Here is a 17,605-nt window from a genome sequence, read left to right on the forward strand (position 1 = left end):
AAGGAATCATGGACAGACATACTTAAATGGCTCATAAATGAACCTTGGGGGATTAAGAAAGGACATAGGATAGTAACTCACAAATATTGTAAACCAGAAAACAACTAGCCCTGAATGGGCAAATATAAGATTTTCTAGTAAAAGGCTTTCTTGCTCAATTAGTCCCTGCTGCATGTCCTTCATAAACAAGGGCTTTAAAGAGCATTAAGATCCAGTCAGTTGAAGTTGATTGGGGTCGGGGTGTATCAAACACCTCTGACCTTGTGTGCATAGATCCATTCTGTGAGGAAGCTTTTGGTAATTGACCCTGGCCAAAGGGAGAAACTGTGTCCCATGAGCCACAAGAGAGTCAACACTATCTAGGGAGATTCCTTCAGAATCTTAATAAGTACCCTAGAGATCAGTGTTAAAGCATACAGGAACATTCCTGTCCAAGGGAAGGGCATCTGTCTTTTAGCACTTCTTACTTGGGAGTCCAAGAGAAGAATTTTGAAAGCTGACTATTTACAGAGGAGGCAAACAGGTCTACTTGAGGATCCCTCCTCAGATGACGAAATCTTGAAAGACCCTGGAAATAGTTACCATTCGTGAAGGTCTGCCCTTGTCCTGCTCAGCTTGTCTGCCACACAATGTTGCTCTGACAGAATGTAAGATACTTGTAGAGAGACAGAGAGAGAGAATGCTATGAAGCTACAGCCCAAACTAACATAGCTAGTCTCCAAAAGGGGTATGACCTGGTTTCCTCTTGTTTGTTGATGTATTACATGACTGCGGTATTGTCTGTAACAACCTGAAGCGGTCCTGGAGACCAAAGATGTTTTAGAGAGTTGAGTGCATTGATCAGGGCAAGCACCTCTTTAATATTTATGTGCCCACATCTATCCTTGGTGGCCCACATACCTTGTACTTTTGTCCCTCTTGACACTAATCCCCAAAGAAAGTCCGAGGTATCAGTGGTGACCGATTGCTTTGAAGCAAGGATGGAGAAGGGGCGACTGAGAGATATTTGCCATCTACATTAAGTGATTTATCTTCTGGCAAAGCCCAGCATTGAGATTTGAAAAGACAAAGGATGTTGGGTGCTGTACCAAAGAGGTTACAGACACGACCGTATCTTTCTCATGTGAAGTCTTGTTAGGGGTATTGTGAGAATTACAGATACTATGAGACCCGAAATGTTAAGGTATTCCCTCGCAACATCGGTCTGAGGCAAAAAAAGTTTCCCCAACGGGGTACTTAGCTTTGTAGAAGACTTCAGTTCTGGATTCGGAATGAAAATCTCAGGAGTTGGCTGACCGGCACTTGCGAACTGCTTTTGCTTTGGGCACCGCGTGGCAAAAAAGACGGAAGAAAATGGCGTTGGCTGCATCTTATATACCCCTGTCGCACTGACGTCAGGGAGGAGGCGACAGCAACCGACACCAGACCAAGACTTTGGAACTCAGGCCGACTGGGGAACCGCCTGACGGCAGGATAACCCAAGAGTAATGACTGCAGCAGTGTAATACGATGAGCATTTATAGATACTATGAGACCCGAAATCTTAAGGTATTCCCTCGCAATGACCAAAGTTAGTGTGGAAAATCACAGGAATATATCACAATATAGATTGTTCCCGCCCTGTGAAAGAAAAACTGTTTGCATCGAGGTGTACAGTTGACACCCCAGGAATACAACCCTGTGTGAAGGAGTCAAGGGAGACACTTGAATGTGCTCTTGGAATCACAGTTTAAGAGACCTCTCGCCCAAGTGAGAGATGCCAGACACTTAGAAAGACTCTGCAAAGATAAATAAGTTGTTTAAATATGGAAAAAAATATGAATATCCTGTAGCGTGTATTGCGCTATAACTACAGCTAGACACTTTGCGAACACTCTTGGTGCAGTGGATAGTAAAATGGGTACGGCAGATAAAGTACAGTTGCGTACACTTACCATAAATGTAGATGTCTGAGTGTATTCACTGTTGCAGTCCTCACATTTGGGTTATCCCTGCCAGGGTAGCCCTCGGCCAACCCGAATCCCAGAGGCTCAGTATTTCTGCGTCTGTTGCTGTCGCTTCAGGACTGACGTCAGGTCATCAGTAGTATAAAGCAAAGCAGCCAATGCCATTACATCAGTTTTTCTTCTGAAAGCTGTCAAAGCGTTCTGGACAGCTAACATCTCTTTTTGGTTGATGTGTAGATGGATTTGTTGTGGGCTCCAGTGGCCCTATATACACCTGCTGTCCAAGTGTGCACCCCAGGCATAGTCTGAAGAGTCTGTGGAGAGGGTCTGTGTGGTGGGGCAGGAAAAGAGGTATTTCTCCCTCTTTCTTTTACCAGAAACCACTTTATAAGGATCAACAGCCCGAATTAAACTATAAGCCACACTCAGTAAACTACTCCTAAGGAAATTGAGGAGTACAAGCATGTTTAATTTTCTGTTTTGTTTTGACAAGAAAAATGGGGTCAACAGTGTTATTAATAGAAGCAGCAGCTTCCCAGAGGATGACCACATTCTCACAAAACAGGGAAATTATTCCCTTTCCCAGGACAGACAACAGGGGCTTTTTCCCTTGCTCACTGAGTGGACCACACCAGCCACAGAGGACACTACAAACACATAGTCCACAGTGGTTGCACGTGTTACACCAGAGGGATAATGGGTAAAAGATGAGTGGTCTGAGGTACAACTAATGCCACAGCAGAGTCATGCACCTGAGGCTGTGGCAAATTACTAGCCTGCTAAGGTAGCAAAGGCTGAACTTTTTCTTTTTGTGGCTAGACGAAGGACTGACCATGGGACTGAAAGTTTGTTTCATGGTCATATCGAAAATGGTGCCGCTTTCCTAGGGAAAAAAAACCCAGCAAAACCCGATAAAATTAAGAGTCTTTTAAAAGTCACCTTTTCCACAAAGTTCTCAAGCTGACTGCTGGTTTGGGCACGTGGAAGACACCCTTAAGCTTTGCAAGCTGGAAGGCTTGCAGGATATAATCCCAAACAGCTAAGGCTACTGCAGCAGTGATCAAGATGACAAACATAAAATGGTTTTCAATTACTTTAAGCAACTTTTGAATGACAGGAAAAAATGTGCTCCTGTTTTTAAAAGTACAGTTAAATCTTGTGACAGACTGTTCCAACACAAAGTACAGTTGTGTACCTACCACAAATGTAGATGTTCGAGTGTATTCACTGTCGCAGTCATTACGCTTGGGTTTATCCTGTTGGCAGGCTACCCGCAGTCGGCCTGAATTCCAAAGCCCTGGTCCGGCGTCGGTTGCTGTCGCCTCTTCCCTGACGTCAGTGCGCCAGGGGTATAAAAGATGCAGCCGACGCCATTTTCTTCATTTTTCTTGCCCCAGATGTCAGGTGCCCCCAAAAGGGTAGGCTGTAAATATTATGATCATAAAAAAGCATGCACATAACCTTCATCTACAAGCAAATACACCACATAGGTTGTATAGAATAGAGAGGTACAGATAAGTCCCAGCAAAGAAAAAAGGGGGATGGTGGGAGGATAACCTGGACTGCAACAGTGAATACACTCGAAAATCTACATTTATGGTAGGTACACAACTGTACTATGTTCATCGTGTTTCACTGTTGCAGTCATTGCACTTGGGTTGAATCCCAAAGCTGAGGTTGGGTGGCTGGGCCTAAATAGAGTTTGGAGTGGCTATGAGGCCCTGCAGAACTGCAGTGGCAAAGCCTGCTCTGGATTTAGAGAAGAGGGGTAAATGGTAGTGCTTTGTAAAAGTGTGCACTGAAGTCCAGGTTGCAGCCTCCAAAATGTCCTTGGTTGGTACTCTGAGGAAGGCTGCTGAAGTGGCTGCTGCTCTGGTAGAATGTGGCCTAATGCCCTTGGGCACTGATCTGCCATGTTGTGAACAGCAGAAACGAATGCAGTGGCCTATCCATTTTGAAATACTCTGCTTTGAAATGGTTCTTCCTTGCGATCCTGCAGCATATGCCACTAAGAGTTCCTCAGTCCTTCTGAAGGCTTTAGTTTTGTCCAAGTAAAAACGTAGCTGTCTGTGTATGTCCAAAGAATGCAGAAGTCTCTCCCCCTTATTCTGTGGGTTTGGATAAAAGGTAGGCAAATGTATGGCTTGGTTAAGAGCCACAGTGGACACTACCTTAGGCATAAATGTCGGGTTTGTCCTTAGAGAAACCCTGTCCTGATGGAAAATAATAAAAGGTTCCACAGCCATTACTGCCTGCAACTCTGAGACTCTTCTTGCTGAAGTTATTGCTAGGAGAAGAGCGGTTTTCCATGGCAAGTATTTCATCTCTGCTGTATTGGCTGGCTCAAAAGGAGGCAGTGTGAGTTTTTCCAAGACAAAATTGAGGTCCCATGCAGGTATTGGAGCTCTCCTTGGAGGTCTTATGTTTTTGGCCCCTCTGAGAAACTGTCTTAGCAGGGGATGAGAAAAAATAGGTGGGTCCGTATTGTAATGAGCTGAACTGGCAGAGGCATGGATCTTAATAGATGAGAAGGATAGGCCTTTGTCCAGCATCTCAGTTAGGTATTGCAAAATCTGAGGAATATTTGGTACAAGCGAGTCAATTCCCTGCGCTTGGTTCCAAGCACAGAATCTCTTCCATTTTTCTGCATAAGATTTTCTGGTGCTGGGCCTTCTGGCCTCCAAAATAACATTCATAACTGCTTTAGAGAGAGGTGTGTTCTGAATTATTACATTATCCGCCATGCAGTCAGATTTAGGGTTCTGAGTTGGCTGTGCAGGACTTGATTGTTCTGTTGGGTCAGCAAATGAGGTATTAGAGGCAATGTCCAGGCTGGGCCTTGAGACAAGCTCTTTAGGATTGGGTACCAGTGCTGGCGTGGCCAGTCTGGGGCAATCAGTATCATTTTTGGCTTCTCTTGTCTGACCTTCAGGAGTACCTTGGAGAGGAGAGGCAGAGGAGGGAAGGCATATACTGTAAGGGCTTACCAGCTGAAAGAAAGGGCATCCACTTTCCCTGCTTGCTTGTGATAAGTCCGAGTGCAGAATCTCTGTATCTGGCAGTTGTGAGGGGAGGCGAATAGATCTATGTCTGGGCATCCCCATTTCCCTGTTATCATGTTGAAGATTTGTGGATCTAGTTTCCATTCGTGAGGATCCATGAGGTTTCTGCTTAGTTCGTCTGCCAAAGTATTTGTCTTTCCTGGCAGGAATTGTGCTTGCAAATGTACTTGTTAAGTCAATGCTGTGTTCCACAAAGTCATGGCTCGTCTGCAGAGGGGGGGGGGTAGGAATGTGTGCCCCCTTGCTTATGTACCACATGACTGTAGTATTGTCCGTCTTTATCAGCAGTTGTCCTGGATGAAGTAGGTCCTTGAAGGCTGTCAGGGCATTTTGTACAGCTAGCATCTCTTTCTGATTGATATGAAGACGCATTTGGTTAGTGGGCCATGTGTCCTGAATACATCTTCCTGCCATGTGCACCCCCCCCCCCCCCCCCCAGGCATAATCTGATGCATCTGTTGTTAGTGTCTGCCTGGCAGTGGGTAAGGTGAATGACTGTCCCTTGTTGTGGTGACAGGCCTGTGCCCACCACTGAAATTCCTGTTGCAGGCAGGGAATGAGAGTAATTACTGTTTCCAGGCTATGGCAATGTTGAGTCCAAACACTTTTTAGATACCATTGTAGTTTCCCCATATGCAGTCTTGCATATGGAATTAGTAGAATGCAGGATGCCATGTAGCCCAGAGCCTGCAGAATTTTTCTTGCAGATAACTGGGTCTTTGTTGCCATATTTTTGAAGTAAGAAGTCAGTTGCCTTTGTTTGTCTGGCGTGAGATAAGCCATCTGGGCAGTTGTATTTAAGCTTGCACCCAGGAATATTATCTCTTGAGAGGGTACTAGCTTTGATTTCTTTTAATTTACTGTGTACCCTAGGCAAATTAGTAATCTTTTTACAAACGCCTGATGCTGTAGTAGAATATCTTTGGTCTTTGCTTGAATAATGCAGTCGTCCAAATAGGGATACATTTAAATTCCTCTGTCTGCAGAATGCAATTATTGGTGCCTGGCATTTTGTCAAGACCCTGGGGGCAGTAGATAAACCAAAGGGCAGTGCAGAGAATTGGCTGTGCACTGAGCCAGCTATGAATCTGAGGTATCTTCTGCAAGATTGTCTGATTGGGACATGCAGGTATGCCTCTTTGAGGTCCAAAATTACAAGCCAAGCCTTCTTGTCTAGCATGGACATAAGCTGCTGTAGAGTCAACATTCTGAATTTTGGGACGTCCAGAAAAGTATTTAGAATAGACAGATCCAGAATTGGTCTCCAGGCTTTGCCCTTTCTTGGTACTAAGAAAAGTCATGAGTAAAATCCTTTTCCCTGCTCTTGTTGTGGCACTGGCTGGATAGCCCCCATGTCCATGACAGATGAAACTTGTTTTTGTGCCTCTACCCATTGATTGCGTGGCAGGTCTGGCATACCTTTTGCCATTGGAAGGGTGTGAAAGTGGAACCTGCAGCCCTGAGAGACTATATTTAAGACCGATTTGTCCTGGGTGATCTTGTGAAAGTTTTGTGAAAAAAGTGCTAGCTTTCCCCCTAAGGGTGCTGCCAAAACATAAGGGCTTGGCATTGGCAGAGGGAAGTCATTGGGACTGTTTTCTATAAGGCTGTGATTTGTCCTCCGCTTTTGGAGGTAGAAGCACCCCATTGTTTAGGCCTGTATGAGCCCTGGGGCTGTTGCCTGCCTCTAGGGCGTCTGAATCTGCCTCTTTGTGTGGTCTGTCTGACACTGGAAAGGACCAATTCTTAGAGGGCCAGTTCCTGCTAAATCTGGGTGGCTGTACCTGTAAGAAATCCTTTACTGTCTGCATAGATTTAGCCTTATCCTCCATTTTCTTAAATGCCTCTTCTGCCTTAACACCAAACAAAGTATCATGCTGTAATGGAGCATCCAATAATTTTGCTTTAACATGATCAGACAGACTCTGTTCCTTTAACCAAGCATGCCTTCTAATAACAGAACCTGTAACAGCGGCCCTGCACGAGGCCTCCAGTGAATCATAGCCACATTGCAAAGTACATTTTCCCACTTGTTCAGCTGCATGCAATAAATCCTGCAAATCTTTGTTCTTAGAACATTCAGAATTTGTCAACATTTTCTGTTTTAACAAAGATATTAAGTATTGCTGATATTTGAGCATATGAAATTGACAATTTAAAGCCCTTACAGCCAAGGTAGCAGAAGTGTAAACTTTTTTCCCCCATCTGTCCAAAGCCCTAGAATCTCTATCTGAGGGAACAGGGATTTTAGCAGATGCAGCCTTGACCCCTTTGGGACCCTGTGAGATAGTTTCTGAGTCAGCAGCAGGGTTTTTGTAAAGAAATTTATGGGAGTCTTGAACCCTGTAGTGTCTGTCCGGCTTAACAGGAGCAAAAGGTAAAGAGTCTGGAGACAGGCCGGACTCTGAAAATACATCATCTACTATGCCTAGAACAGGGGGGAATTGCAAGAGGTCTGTGCTGAGGAAGTAAAAGAAAGTCTCTAAGTCTTTTCTTAGAATCGGAATAATCTTGGCTCTCCCAGTGGAAATGCTCCCTCCTCATGGTATGCAGGGTTTCCCCAAATGAATAGTCCTCAGGAGGAGCTGAAGGAATAGAATCTTCAGCATCAGAATCCTCATAGGGAGGAACAGAATATTCTGTTCAGAAGAGGAATCAGAGGAAATGGAAACCTGATCAGAGGAATCATATTCAGTGTCTTGCCTAGGCCTCTTATCAGGAGGGGGATGGGAACCACTGATCAAAGTAATTAGGTCTTCGGACATTTTGAGCATCTGCTTCTTAGACATAGGAGTCTGTCTTGGAGAATGCTGTACTGGTTTCCTTGTTTTTAAAACTGTTTTAGACTTTGTCTTGGATGCTGAAGTAGGCTTTACATAAAGTTGTGTAGGTCTGAAGACACCCTCAGAAACCGATGCCTGCTCAGCGGCTCCAGACCCATCTGAGGGTTTAATTTCCGAAGGCCCAATACCTTGAGTACCCAGAGGCCTAGCTGTCTCCACGTGGGAGTCGGAGGTGACCTGTGGCTCTGAGGTAGTGGGAGTCAGGGGCTGCAAAAGCACCTCACTGAGCACTGGCGGCTGGCCTAGAAGAGGCTTCGTCGTCGGTTTTGGACATCGGATGCTTCTCCTTGTCTTTATCCTTGCGTTTTTTATGAATTCCAGTTGTCGGTTGTTCCGACGGCATTATATAGTTAAACCTTCTGCCAAAATAATGAAAAACAAAATCGTACAGACGCTTAATAGTGCATTGGTTAAACCTAGCACAAAACTGACAACTAGTAACGTGGTGGTCAGGGCCTAGGCAAGGAATACAGTAAGAATGAAAATCCTTATGAGGTATTTGCTTCCCACAAGAAATACAATTGTTAACTTTTTCTGACATCGGTCTGGAGCAAGAAAAAGTTTCCCTAACAGGGTACTTAGCTTTATTGAAGACTTCGGATCTGAAATTCGATTTCGAAAATCTCAGGAGTCGGCTGACCGGCACTTGCGAACTGCTTTTGCTTTGGGCACCACATGGCAAGAAAGACGGAAGAGAAAGGCGTTGGCTGCATCTTTTATACCCCTGGCGCACTGACGTCAGGGGAAGAAGCGACGGCAACTGACGCCAGACCAGGACTTTGGAATTCAGGCCGACTGCTGGTAGCCAGTCAGCAGGATAACTTAAGTGTAATGACTGCAACAGTGAAACACGATGAACATCTCCTAGCTTAAAAATAACTTTCCTAAACAGGAAAGCACAATAAAATGTTTTTTTTTTTTTTTTAATGTGGATGCCCCCCCCAACCCCAAGGGGAACTTTTCTCATCAATAAATTAAGAGTACAAGCTCAAAAGCACACAGAGAAGAATGCTCTACAGTGGAAGGAAATCTCTGATGGGCTCAGTGCCCAAACCTGCATTTTTAGTCAGCTCAGCTCGAGCTGACTGATGGTTTGGGTGCGTGGAAGGTGCCCTGAAGCTTTGGAAGCTGGCTAGCTGTTGTATCCTTAGCAGGATATAACCCATACAGCTAAGGCTAGTGTAGCAGTGATCAATATAATGAACATCTACAAGTCAGTACTAGCTAGTCAATGCATCAGTATGATACAGAGAAGACCATTAAAAGAAGAGGTCATTTTTTTTTGTTAAAAGGCATAAGTTTCCTCTTGGGAGGTTGGTTATCCCTACTAACTAAAAAAAATTAAACTTGATTATAAATAAAACTTCTAATAATCTAAGTATAACTTATATGAGCTACACTGACACAAACAACTGAACCGCATTACACACAAAATGGTATTTAAAAAAACAGTTCTGGATACTGCAAGCTTCAAGAAAAGGTTACTTGTTGATATTAAAGAAAGCAAGTGTTTGTTAAACACACTAAATAAACTGGAAATGTGGTCTGCAAACCAGTAATAGCAAGGCAGACTAAAATTAAGACAATCAGCTTGCACACATTTAGCAGTACTTAGCTGTTCATATATAGACCTTTCTGAAATTAGTTTTTTTGTAGAGAGACATACCAAGCATGGACATGCAAAGTACCTTCCAGAAATGTTATCTATCTGTATGTCTATATAACCCATCCATCCACAGTTGACTGGGTTAGTCCCCCTTTCAGAGGAGGCCAGAAGTGGTGTTTACACTGCTAGGGGGAACTAGGCAAGAGCATCAGGGAACTTCTACTCTTTTCAATAGGTGCAATAGGATCTTTTACCTCCAACTAGCTACCACTAACTCAAGCAGATGAAACCTCGATCTTGTATCTCATCCAAAGGATGCCACACTCAGGAGTGCAGCATCTCCTTTAGGCTGCACTACAATGTCATCAATCAATCTGGTGAAGTAATAGAACCCCAGCCTTCAGCATCAAAGGCGAATGTGGTTCCTGTTGCAACACTGACAAGAAGACTTAAACTAAACATAAAACTATGGGAGTGGATAGCATTTCATATAAGAACTTACAGCCATTAGTACGTTATTGAAAAGCTCGTTTAAGAAATATACTGTCTCTTTAGAACGACAAAAAGATATAAATTACAAATAACTATAAAAATAAAAGTGAAATCTACTAATATATGTTAGCAAGAGAATGAAAAAGCCTGTTGTGACATGTCTACATGGGTACCTACTGAACTTTAAATATTGTAATATTCAATACTATTTTTTTTTAAGCTTCAACAAATTAAATCCGGGTTTATTCTTTTCACAATGGTTTAAAATGACCCAATAAAATCAAATCTTACCATGGTCCTTGTTTTTATACAGCCACTTGTTCCCATCATCTGTTAACAGCTTGTCTTGTCCAAAAGCAGCATTTACAAAACCATTTACAAAAGATGAAGCCAAGTTCATCCGGGCAGAATCCACCTGAGACCCACTGCCACCAAACCCTGAGGAAAACACAAAACAGTAATCAAGCAGAGGGAATGAATAAGCACAAGTCAGTGCTAAATGTTGACTAACGGACTGCAACAGAATGTGAGGGATAGGGCTTGACAACACAGGACTACACACACACAGCAAACACAAAAAAGAGTGGTACTACATGATGCACGTGGGTTTTAAGAGTTTAAAAAAACAAAGATTAAGCCAAATTACTGTAGTATTTGTAACCTATGGAAAAATAAATGCAAACTTTCCAACACAAAAAGAAACCCCCAAAAAAACCCACAAATATTTTAAACTAATACTTGTGGCATTACGTTACTGAACATTAACCATCCAGAAATTAAATGTAAACTTAAGACTGCACACAAAGAAAAGGTACCACTCGTTCTTTTTTTAAACAGTGTATGGTCTGCTGCATGCAATTTTATACTTGATCTTACATTTTAAAAGTGTTAATATCAAGGTCTCCGATTGCAACACACAAAATTAATCTCTCACAACTGACATTTTTTTTTAGAATACAAGTATAACTGTGAATGGATGAGCCAGTGGGATAACCAGAAAATAGCAGTTTATATGAAATACCTGCAGTGCTACTCTTTTTTTTTTTTTTTTTTTTGCAATTCATAAACAGAATTGTGTTTTACGTTTGATTTAATATTTTGAACATTTTTTTAGTTGCATACATTCTCTCTCTCACACACACAGTAATATAGTACTGCTTGCAAATGTTAACAAAATGCTGGCTCTGAAAAACGTACACCGTGTGTATTTCTAACCCCGTAGAACAAATGCTTAGTATGTTTGTCTTGCAGTCCTTTAGTGCGTAACAGACCATAAAATGTTTGCCATTAAAATGGCAAAAATATAGGTTTAAAAAGCAGAGCTGTAACAAGCTCTACGTCATCACCAACATTAGAACTTGTAACCATATACTACCATGCATATGCTGAAAAAAGTACAGTTGTGTACACTTAACATAAATGTAGATGTTTGAGTGTATTCACTGTTGCAGTCATTACATTTGGGTAATCTGCTGGCAGGTTGCCCTCAGTTGGCCTGATTAACAAAGTCTTGGGTCCTGCGTCAGTTGCTGTCCCTTAATCCACGACGTCAGGTCGTCAGGAGTATAAAACATGCAGCAGACACCATTACATCAGTTTTTCTTGCCCCAGTTTTTCTTGCCCCAGATGTCAGGTGCCCCCTAATGGGGAGCAAATAAAGACAAAAACACAAAAGTATACCTCCAACCAAAAGCAAACAAACCAAAAAAGCTTTTAAGCATAGTAAAAGAAAGGAGAGGTACAGTCGGAAAAAAACTAGGGGGCTGGAGGGAGGGTAACCAGGACTCCAACAGTGAATACACTCTAACATCTACATTTATGATAAGTGTACACAACTGTACTATGTTCTTCGTGTTTCACTGTTGCAGTCATGACATTTGGGTAAATTCCCAAAGCTATGGTTGGGAGGAGGAATTTATACAGCATTAGGGCCAGCTATAAGGCCCTGAAAGACAGCAGTGGCAAAGCCAGCTCGGGATTTAGAGAAAATTGGTAAATGATCATGCTTGGTGAAAGTATGTACAGAACTCCAGTTAGCAGCTTCTAGGATATCCCTGGTAAGAATGCCTCTGAGAAAGGCTGCAGAAGTAGATGCAGCCCTGGTGGAGTGAGATCTGATCCCCTGGGGTTATAACAGAAATGAATGTAATGGCTTATCCATTTAGAAAAGGTTTGTTTTGTGTTTTGAAACAGCCTTTCCCTCTGCCCCTGCAGCAAATGCTACCAGCAATTGTTCAGATTTTCTTCAAGATTTAGTCCTGTCCAAAGAGAATCTTAGTTGTCTGTGCACATCCAAGGAATGCAGTATCCGTTCTCCTATGCTCTGTGGATTGGGAAAGAAGGTTGGCAAATGAATGGACTGATGAAGAGCCACACTGGAAACCACCTTGGGCATGAAAGATGCATTTGTCCTGAGAGATACCCTGTCCACATGAAAGATGATGAAAGGCTCCTCTACCATAAGGGCCTGTAATTCAGATATCCTTCTAGCTGACGTAATTGTTAAAAGGAAGGCTGTTTTCCAAGAAATAAATTTTAAGTCTGCAGTAGCAGCTGGCTCGAATGGAGGTAGAGTGAGTTTCTCCAAAACAAAGTTGAGGTCCCAGACAGGGGTAGGGGCTCTCCTTGGTGGTCTCAAGTTTTCTGTCCCTCTGAGATGCTGCTTGAGCAGAGGATGAGAGAAGATGGGTGGTTCTATGTTATAGTGAGCTGAAATAGCTGAGGCGTGGATTTTAATGGAGGAGAAAGACAGGCCCTTTTGAAGGATCTCAGTTAAGTATTGCAAAACCTGAGGTAAATTGGGTGCAGCTGTGCTCATCCCTAAAGATTGGTTCTAGGCACAGAATCTTTTCCATTTATCAGCTTAAGATTTTCTAGTACTAGGTCTCCCCGCCTCTAAGATGATATCCATCACAGGTTTGCTGAGGGTTGATGAGGGTGAATTTAAGTGATTAGCCAGGCTGCAATGTCCCATGTTGGAAGCTGAGGATGCAGAATTTGGTTCTCCTGCTGAGAGAGCAGGAAAGGGGTCTGAGGCAGGTGCCATGGAGATATTTGCGACAGTGCGCAGGAGGGGGTACCAGTGTTGGCACGGCCAGTCTGTAGCAATCAAAATCATCCTTGGTTTTTCCTGTTTGACTTTTAGTAGAACTGTGGAGAGCAGAGGTAGAGGGGGAAGGCGTAGACCGATAGGTTTTTCCAGCTGAAGGACAGACATCCATTTTCCAGGCTTGTTTATAGGGAGTCCTTGTGCAAAACATGTCCAGCTGGTAGTTCTGGGGGAGGCAAATAGATCTATGTCTGGGCTCCCCCATTTGCTTGTCAACATGTTGAAAATCCGTGCTTCCAGTTTCCACTCATGTGGGTCCAAAAGGTTTCTGCTTAGTCCGTCTGCCAGTGCATTTGATTTTCCTGACAGGAAATGAGCTTGTAGATGCACTTGGTAGCTCAACGGTGTGTTCCACAATGCCATGGCTAGTCTGCAGAGGGAGTAGGAATGTGTACCCCCCCTGCTTGTTTATGTACTGCATAACCGTGGTGTTGTCCGAATTTACCATTAGTTGTCCTGGAAGAATGTAGTCCTGGAAGGCTGTCAGCGCATTCTGTACAGCTAACATTTATTTTTGATTGATATGCAGGTGCATTTGATTTGGGTTCCATTTGCCCTGAATGCACTTCCCTGCCAGGTGAGCTCCCATGCATAGTGTGATGCATCTGTAGTTAAGGTTTGGGTGGTAGGGGGTAGTGTGAATGGCATCACCCTGTTTAGGTGGCAGGCTTCTGCCCACCATAGGAACTCCAAGCGTAAGCAAGGTATGATAGGAATCATTGTTTCCAGGCTGTAACAATGTTGACTCCATAGACTTTTTAGATACCACTGTAGTTTCCAAATATGCAGTCTTGCATATGGAATTAGAAGAATGCAGGAGGCCATGAACCCCAAGGCTTGCCATATTTGTCTTGCAGATAGCAGGGTTGTTGTGGCCACTTGTTTGAAGTAAGTTACCAAATGAATTTGCTTCTCTGGTGTGAGGAAATCCATCTGGGCAGTTGTATTCAAGCTTGCACCCAGGAATGTAATCTGTTGACAGGGTACCTGTTGTGATTTCTTTTCATTTATGGTGTACCCCAGACAAGTTAGATCCTTTTTTACAAACACCAGATGATCTAGAAGTATGCCCTGGTTTTCTGCCTGAATTAAACAATCGTCCAGATATGGATATATTTGAATATTTCTTTGCCTGCAAAATGCAATTACTGGAGCCAGGCACTTTGTGAATACTCTGGGTGCAGTAGACACGCCAAAGGGCAGTGCAGAGAACTGATAATGCAAGCAGCCTGCTTTGAAGCTTAGGTATCTTCTGCAAGATTTCCTGATTGGGATGTGCAGGTATGCTTCTTTTAAATCTAGAGTTGCCAGCCAGGCGTCTTTGCCTAGCATAGGAAGTAACTGGTGAAGAGTCAGCATCTTGAATTTTGGAATCTCCAGAAAGGTGTTTAGAGTAGACAGGTCCAGTATTGGATGCCATGATTTGTCTTTTCTGGGTACCAGGAAAAGCCTGGAATACAAACTTTATCCCCTTTCCTCTTCTGGTACCAGTTGAATAGCCCCCATGCTTAAGAGGGAAAGTACTTGTTTTTGAGCCTCTGTCCACCTGTTTGGTGTTGGCAGCATGTGGAAATGAAAAGTGTATCCCTGGGACACTATATTTAAAACCCATTTGTCCTGGGTTATGAGTTCCCAGTTCTTTGCATGAAGAGCAATCTTCCCCCCAAAGGGGTGGTTAAGAGATAAGTGCTTGGAAATTTTAAAAGGAAGTCATTGAGACTGTTTACTGTAGGGGAGTGTCTTGTTATTTTCAGATTTGGAAGTGGAGCCCCCCCCCCCCCCCCCCACTGCTTAGTTCTAGAAGTTCCCTGGGACTGAAACCTGGGGGTTTTGTTGTGTCTGGGTTTGGCTTGAGAGGATCTGGAAGGGGCTGGAAAAGACCAATTCTTAGTAGGCCAGTGCCTACTAAATCTTGGAGGTTGCACTTGTAAGGAATCTTTAACAGTTTGCATAGATTTAGCTTTATCTTCCATCTTTTTTTTAGAACTTCTTCAGCCTTATTGCCAAGCAGACGGGCAAAGATTGCTCCTTAGGCCAAGCATGCCTTCTAAGCAGACCCAGTAACAGCAGCCCTGCAGGAGGCCTCTAAGGAATCAAAACTACATTGCAAAGTATGTTTTCCAACTTGTTCAGCAGAATGCATTAAATCCTGTAACTCTTTATTTTCTACACAGTCAGGAATCAACATTATTTTCTGTTTAAGCAGTCTAATAATATGCTGTTGATATTTTAACATATGAAATTGGCAGTTTAAAGCTCCGATTGCCAAGGTTGCAGAAGTATAAACCTTTTTACCCCATCTATCCAGCGCCCTGGAGTCTCTATCAGAAGGGGTAGGATTTTTAACAATAGAAGCCTTAATGCCCTTCGGTCCCTGAGAAATGGTTTCTGGATCTGCAACAGGATTTTTGAAAAGGAACTTGCGGGACTCAGGAACCCTGTAGTATCGGTCAGGTTTACTAGGAGCAGGAGGCAGGGAATCAGAGGCCATACTGCATTCCGAGAACACAATCAACAATGTCTAGTACAGGAGGTATAGCCAAAGGCCTACGCTTAGAAGAAGGAAATCCCTAAGCCTCTTTTTTGAATCAGAAAAGTCTTGGCTTTCCCAGTGGAAATGCTCCCATAAAGTATGTAAAGTTTCCCCAAAAGAAAAATCCGCAGGAAGGGAAGCAGAGGGAATGGAATCCACTGCATCAGAAACCTCATAAGTAGGTATGGACAAATCCAGGTCATTAGAAGAGTCAGAAGAAACAGAATCCTGATCAGAAGATTCATAATCAAGCTTAGCCCTAAGCCTCTGGGGGTTGATTACCCCTGATTAGAGTAATTAGATCTTCAGCCATTTTTATCATTTGTTTTTTAGGCATAGGGGCCTGAACATGTGGCCTGGGCGCCGTTTTTTTTAAGACATGGATCGTGATTTAGGCCTTAGTAATGAAGGCGGTGTTGATTTAATATGCAAGTCTGTAGGCCTGAATACACCCTCAGAAGCCGGTGCCTGCACAGCGGCTCCAGACCCATACAAGGTAGAGACATGAAGCATCTCGCAGCATACCGGACTCCGAATGGGTCTCAGTAGAGGCCTGCGAATCAGAAGTAGTGGGTATCAGGGGCTGCGAAAGCACCTCACTGAGTACCGGCAAACTAGCGACTGGCTTAGGAGAAGCGTCAATAGTTTTGGACCTCGGCAGCCTGTCTCTGTCTTTATCTTTGCGTTTTTTCAGAATCCCAGTAGTCGTATGGCTAACAGATGACATTTCTGGCTAATTAAATCGAGAAGCGAAATATTTAGAGGCAAAAATGTACCGACGACAGATAGTGCGCTGATTAAATAAAGCACAAAACCGACAGCAAGGTACATCGTGGTCAGAGCCTAGGCAAGGAATACAGTACGAATTAAAATCTTTATGAGATATTTGCTTTCCACAAGTAATGCAATTATTAATTTTTACTGACATCGGTAAGGAGCAAGAAAAAGTTACCCCAATGGGATACTTAGCTTTAAGTTGAAGACTTCGGTTCTGAAACTCAAAAATGAAAATTTCAGGAGTCTGCCAACCGGCACTTGGGAACCGCTTCTGCTTCGGGCACCGCACGGCAAGAAAGACTGATGTAATGGCATCGGCTGCATGTTTTATACAACCTGACCCACCTGACATCAGGGAAGAAGGGACAGCAACTGACGCAGGACCCAAGACTTTGTTAATCAGGCCGACTGAGGGCAACCTGCCAGCAAATTACCCAAATGTAATGACTGCAGCAGTGAAACACGAAGAACGTCTATCTATTACCACCTGTAACAAGATGTTCTATAACATAACAGTAGCTACGAATGAAAACTGCGCTGTGATGTAATTTATACATATTTGACTTCAGCATTTAATAGTGTCATACACAAAACACTGACTGATAAATTAGAACAACTAGGTATTGATGTTTTCTTGAAAAGATGAATAGCTCCATGGCTTACAAATAGCACGTGGCAATTACCATAAAGCAACTGGACAGTGAAATTTGAGGACAGAGCATCTCACAGGGCTCTATCCTAGGCTCTTACTTGTTTTAACTGTATCTTTCAGATGTTTTTCATCTGAGGTGTTCTATAGTCTGTATGCAGATGACTTGAAATGGATAAACTGATTACATGTGTTGCAGATAAGTTCTTTTGTAGACATGCCCTGATTACATTAACCATTTTGGCACAGGAGAATAATATGCTGATAAATAAATCAAAAACCAAGCATATGAGATTTGGGAGAAAAGGTGAATATTTAATACAGTACATAGTGACTGAAACTGCAGATTTATTTAAGGACCTGGGCATATGACCAAAGCCAGCTTTGAATGTTTCTAACCCTATCAACCAATTAGTTTGGGTCTAATGTAACTAACAATGATTTTATAATTTTTGATTTCCTAGGCTTTATAAATTCTTTTTATACAACCTATAGGTCCTGCTCCTTCCAGACTTGAACCCTTCTCCAATGCACCTGATAACATTCCCTCCACCTTCCTAAAGTCTGCTGCTGATGGTATAGCACTCC

General features: G+C 43.1%; 1 protein-coding gene across 1 annotated transcript in view; it reads right to left on the reverse strand.

The window, feature by feature from the left end:
* Nucleotides 1-17,605, reverse strand: part of PSMD2 (proteasome 26S subunit ubiquitin receptor, non-ATPase 2) — a 1,781,804-nt gene that overhangs the window by 1,135,532 nt on the left and 628,667 nt on the right. Inside the window, exon 9 of the mRNA XM_044070442.1 lies at nt 10,241-10,387. Coding sequence (XP_043926377.1) covers nt 10,241-10,387 — 147 coding nt within the window. The remainder of the gene's footprint in view (nt 1-10,240; nt 10,388-17,605) is intronic.

Source organism: Protopterus annectens, chromosome 4.part1, assembly GCF_019279795.1.
Source record: "Protopterus annectens isolate FY-2018-M chromosome 4.part1, PAN1.0, whole genome shotgun sequence".
Classification (NCBI taxonomy): Eukaryota; Metazoa; Chordata; order Ceratodontiformes; family Protopteridae; genus Protopterus; species Protopterus annectens.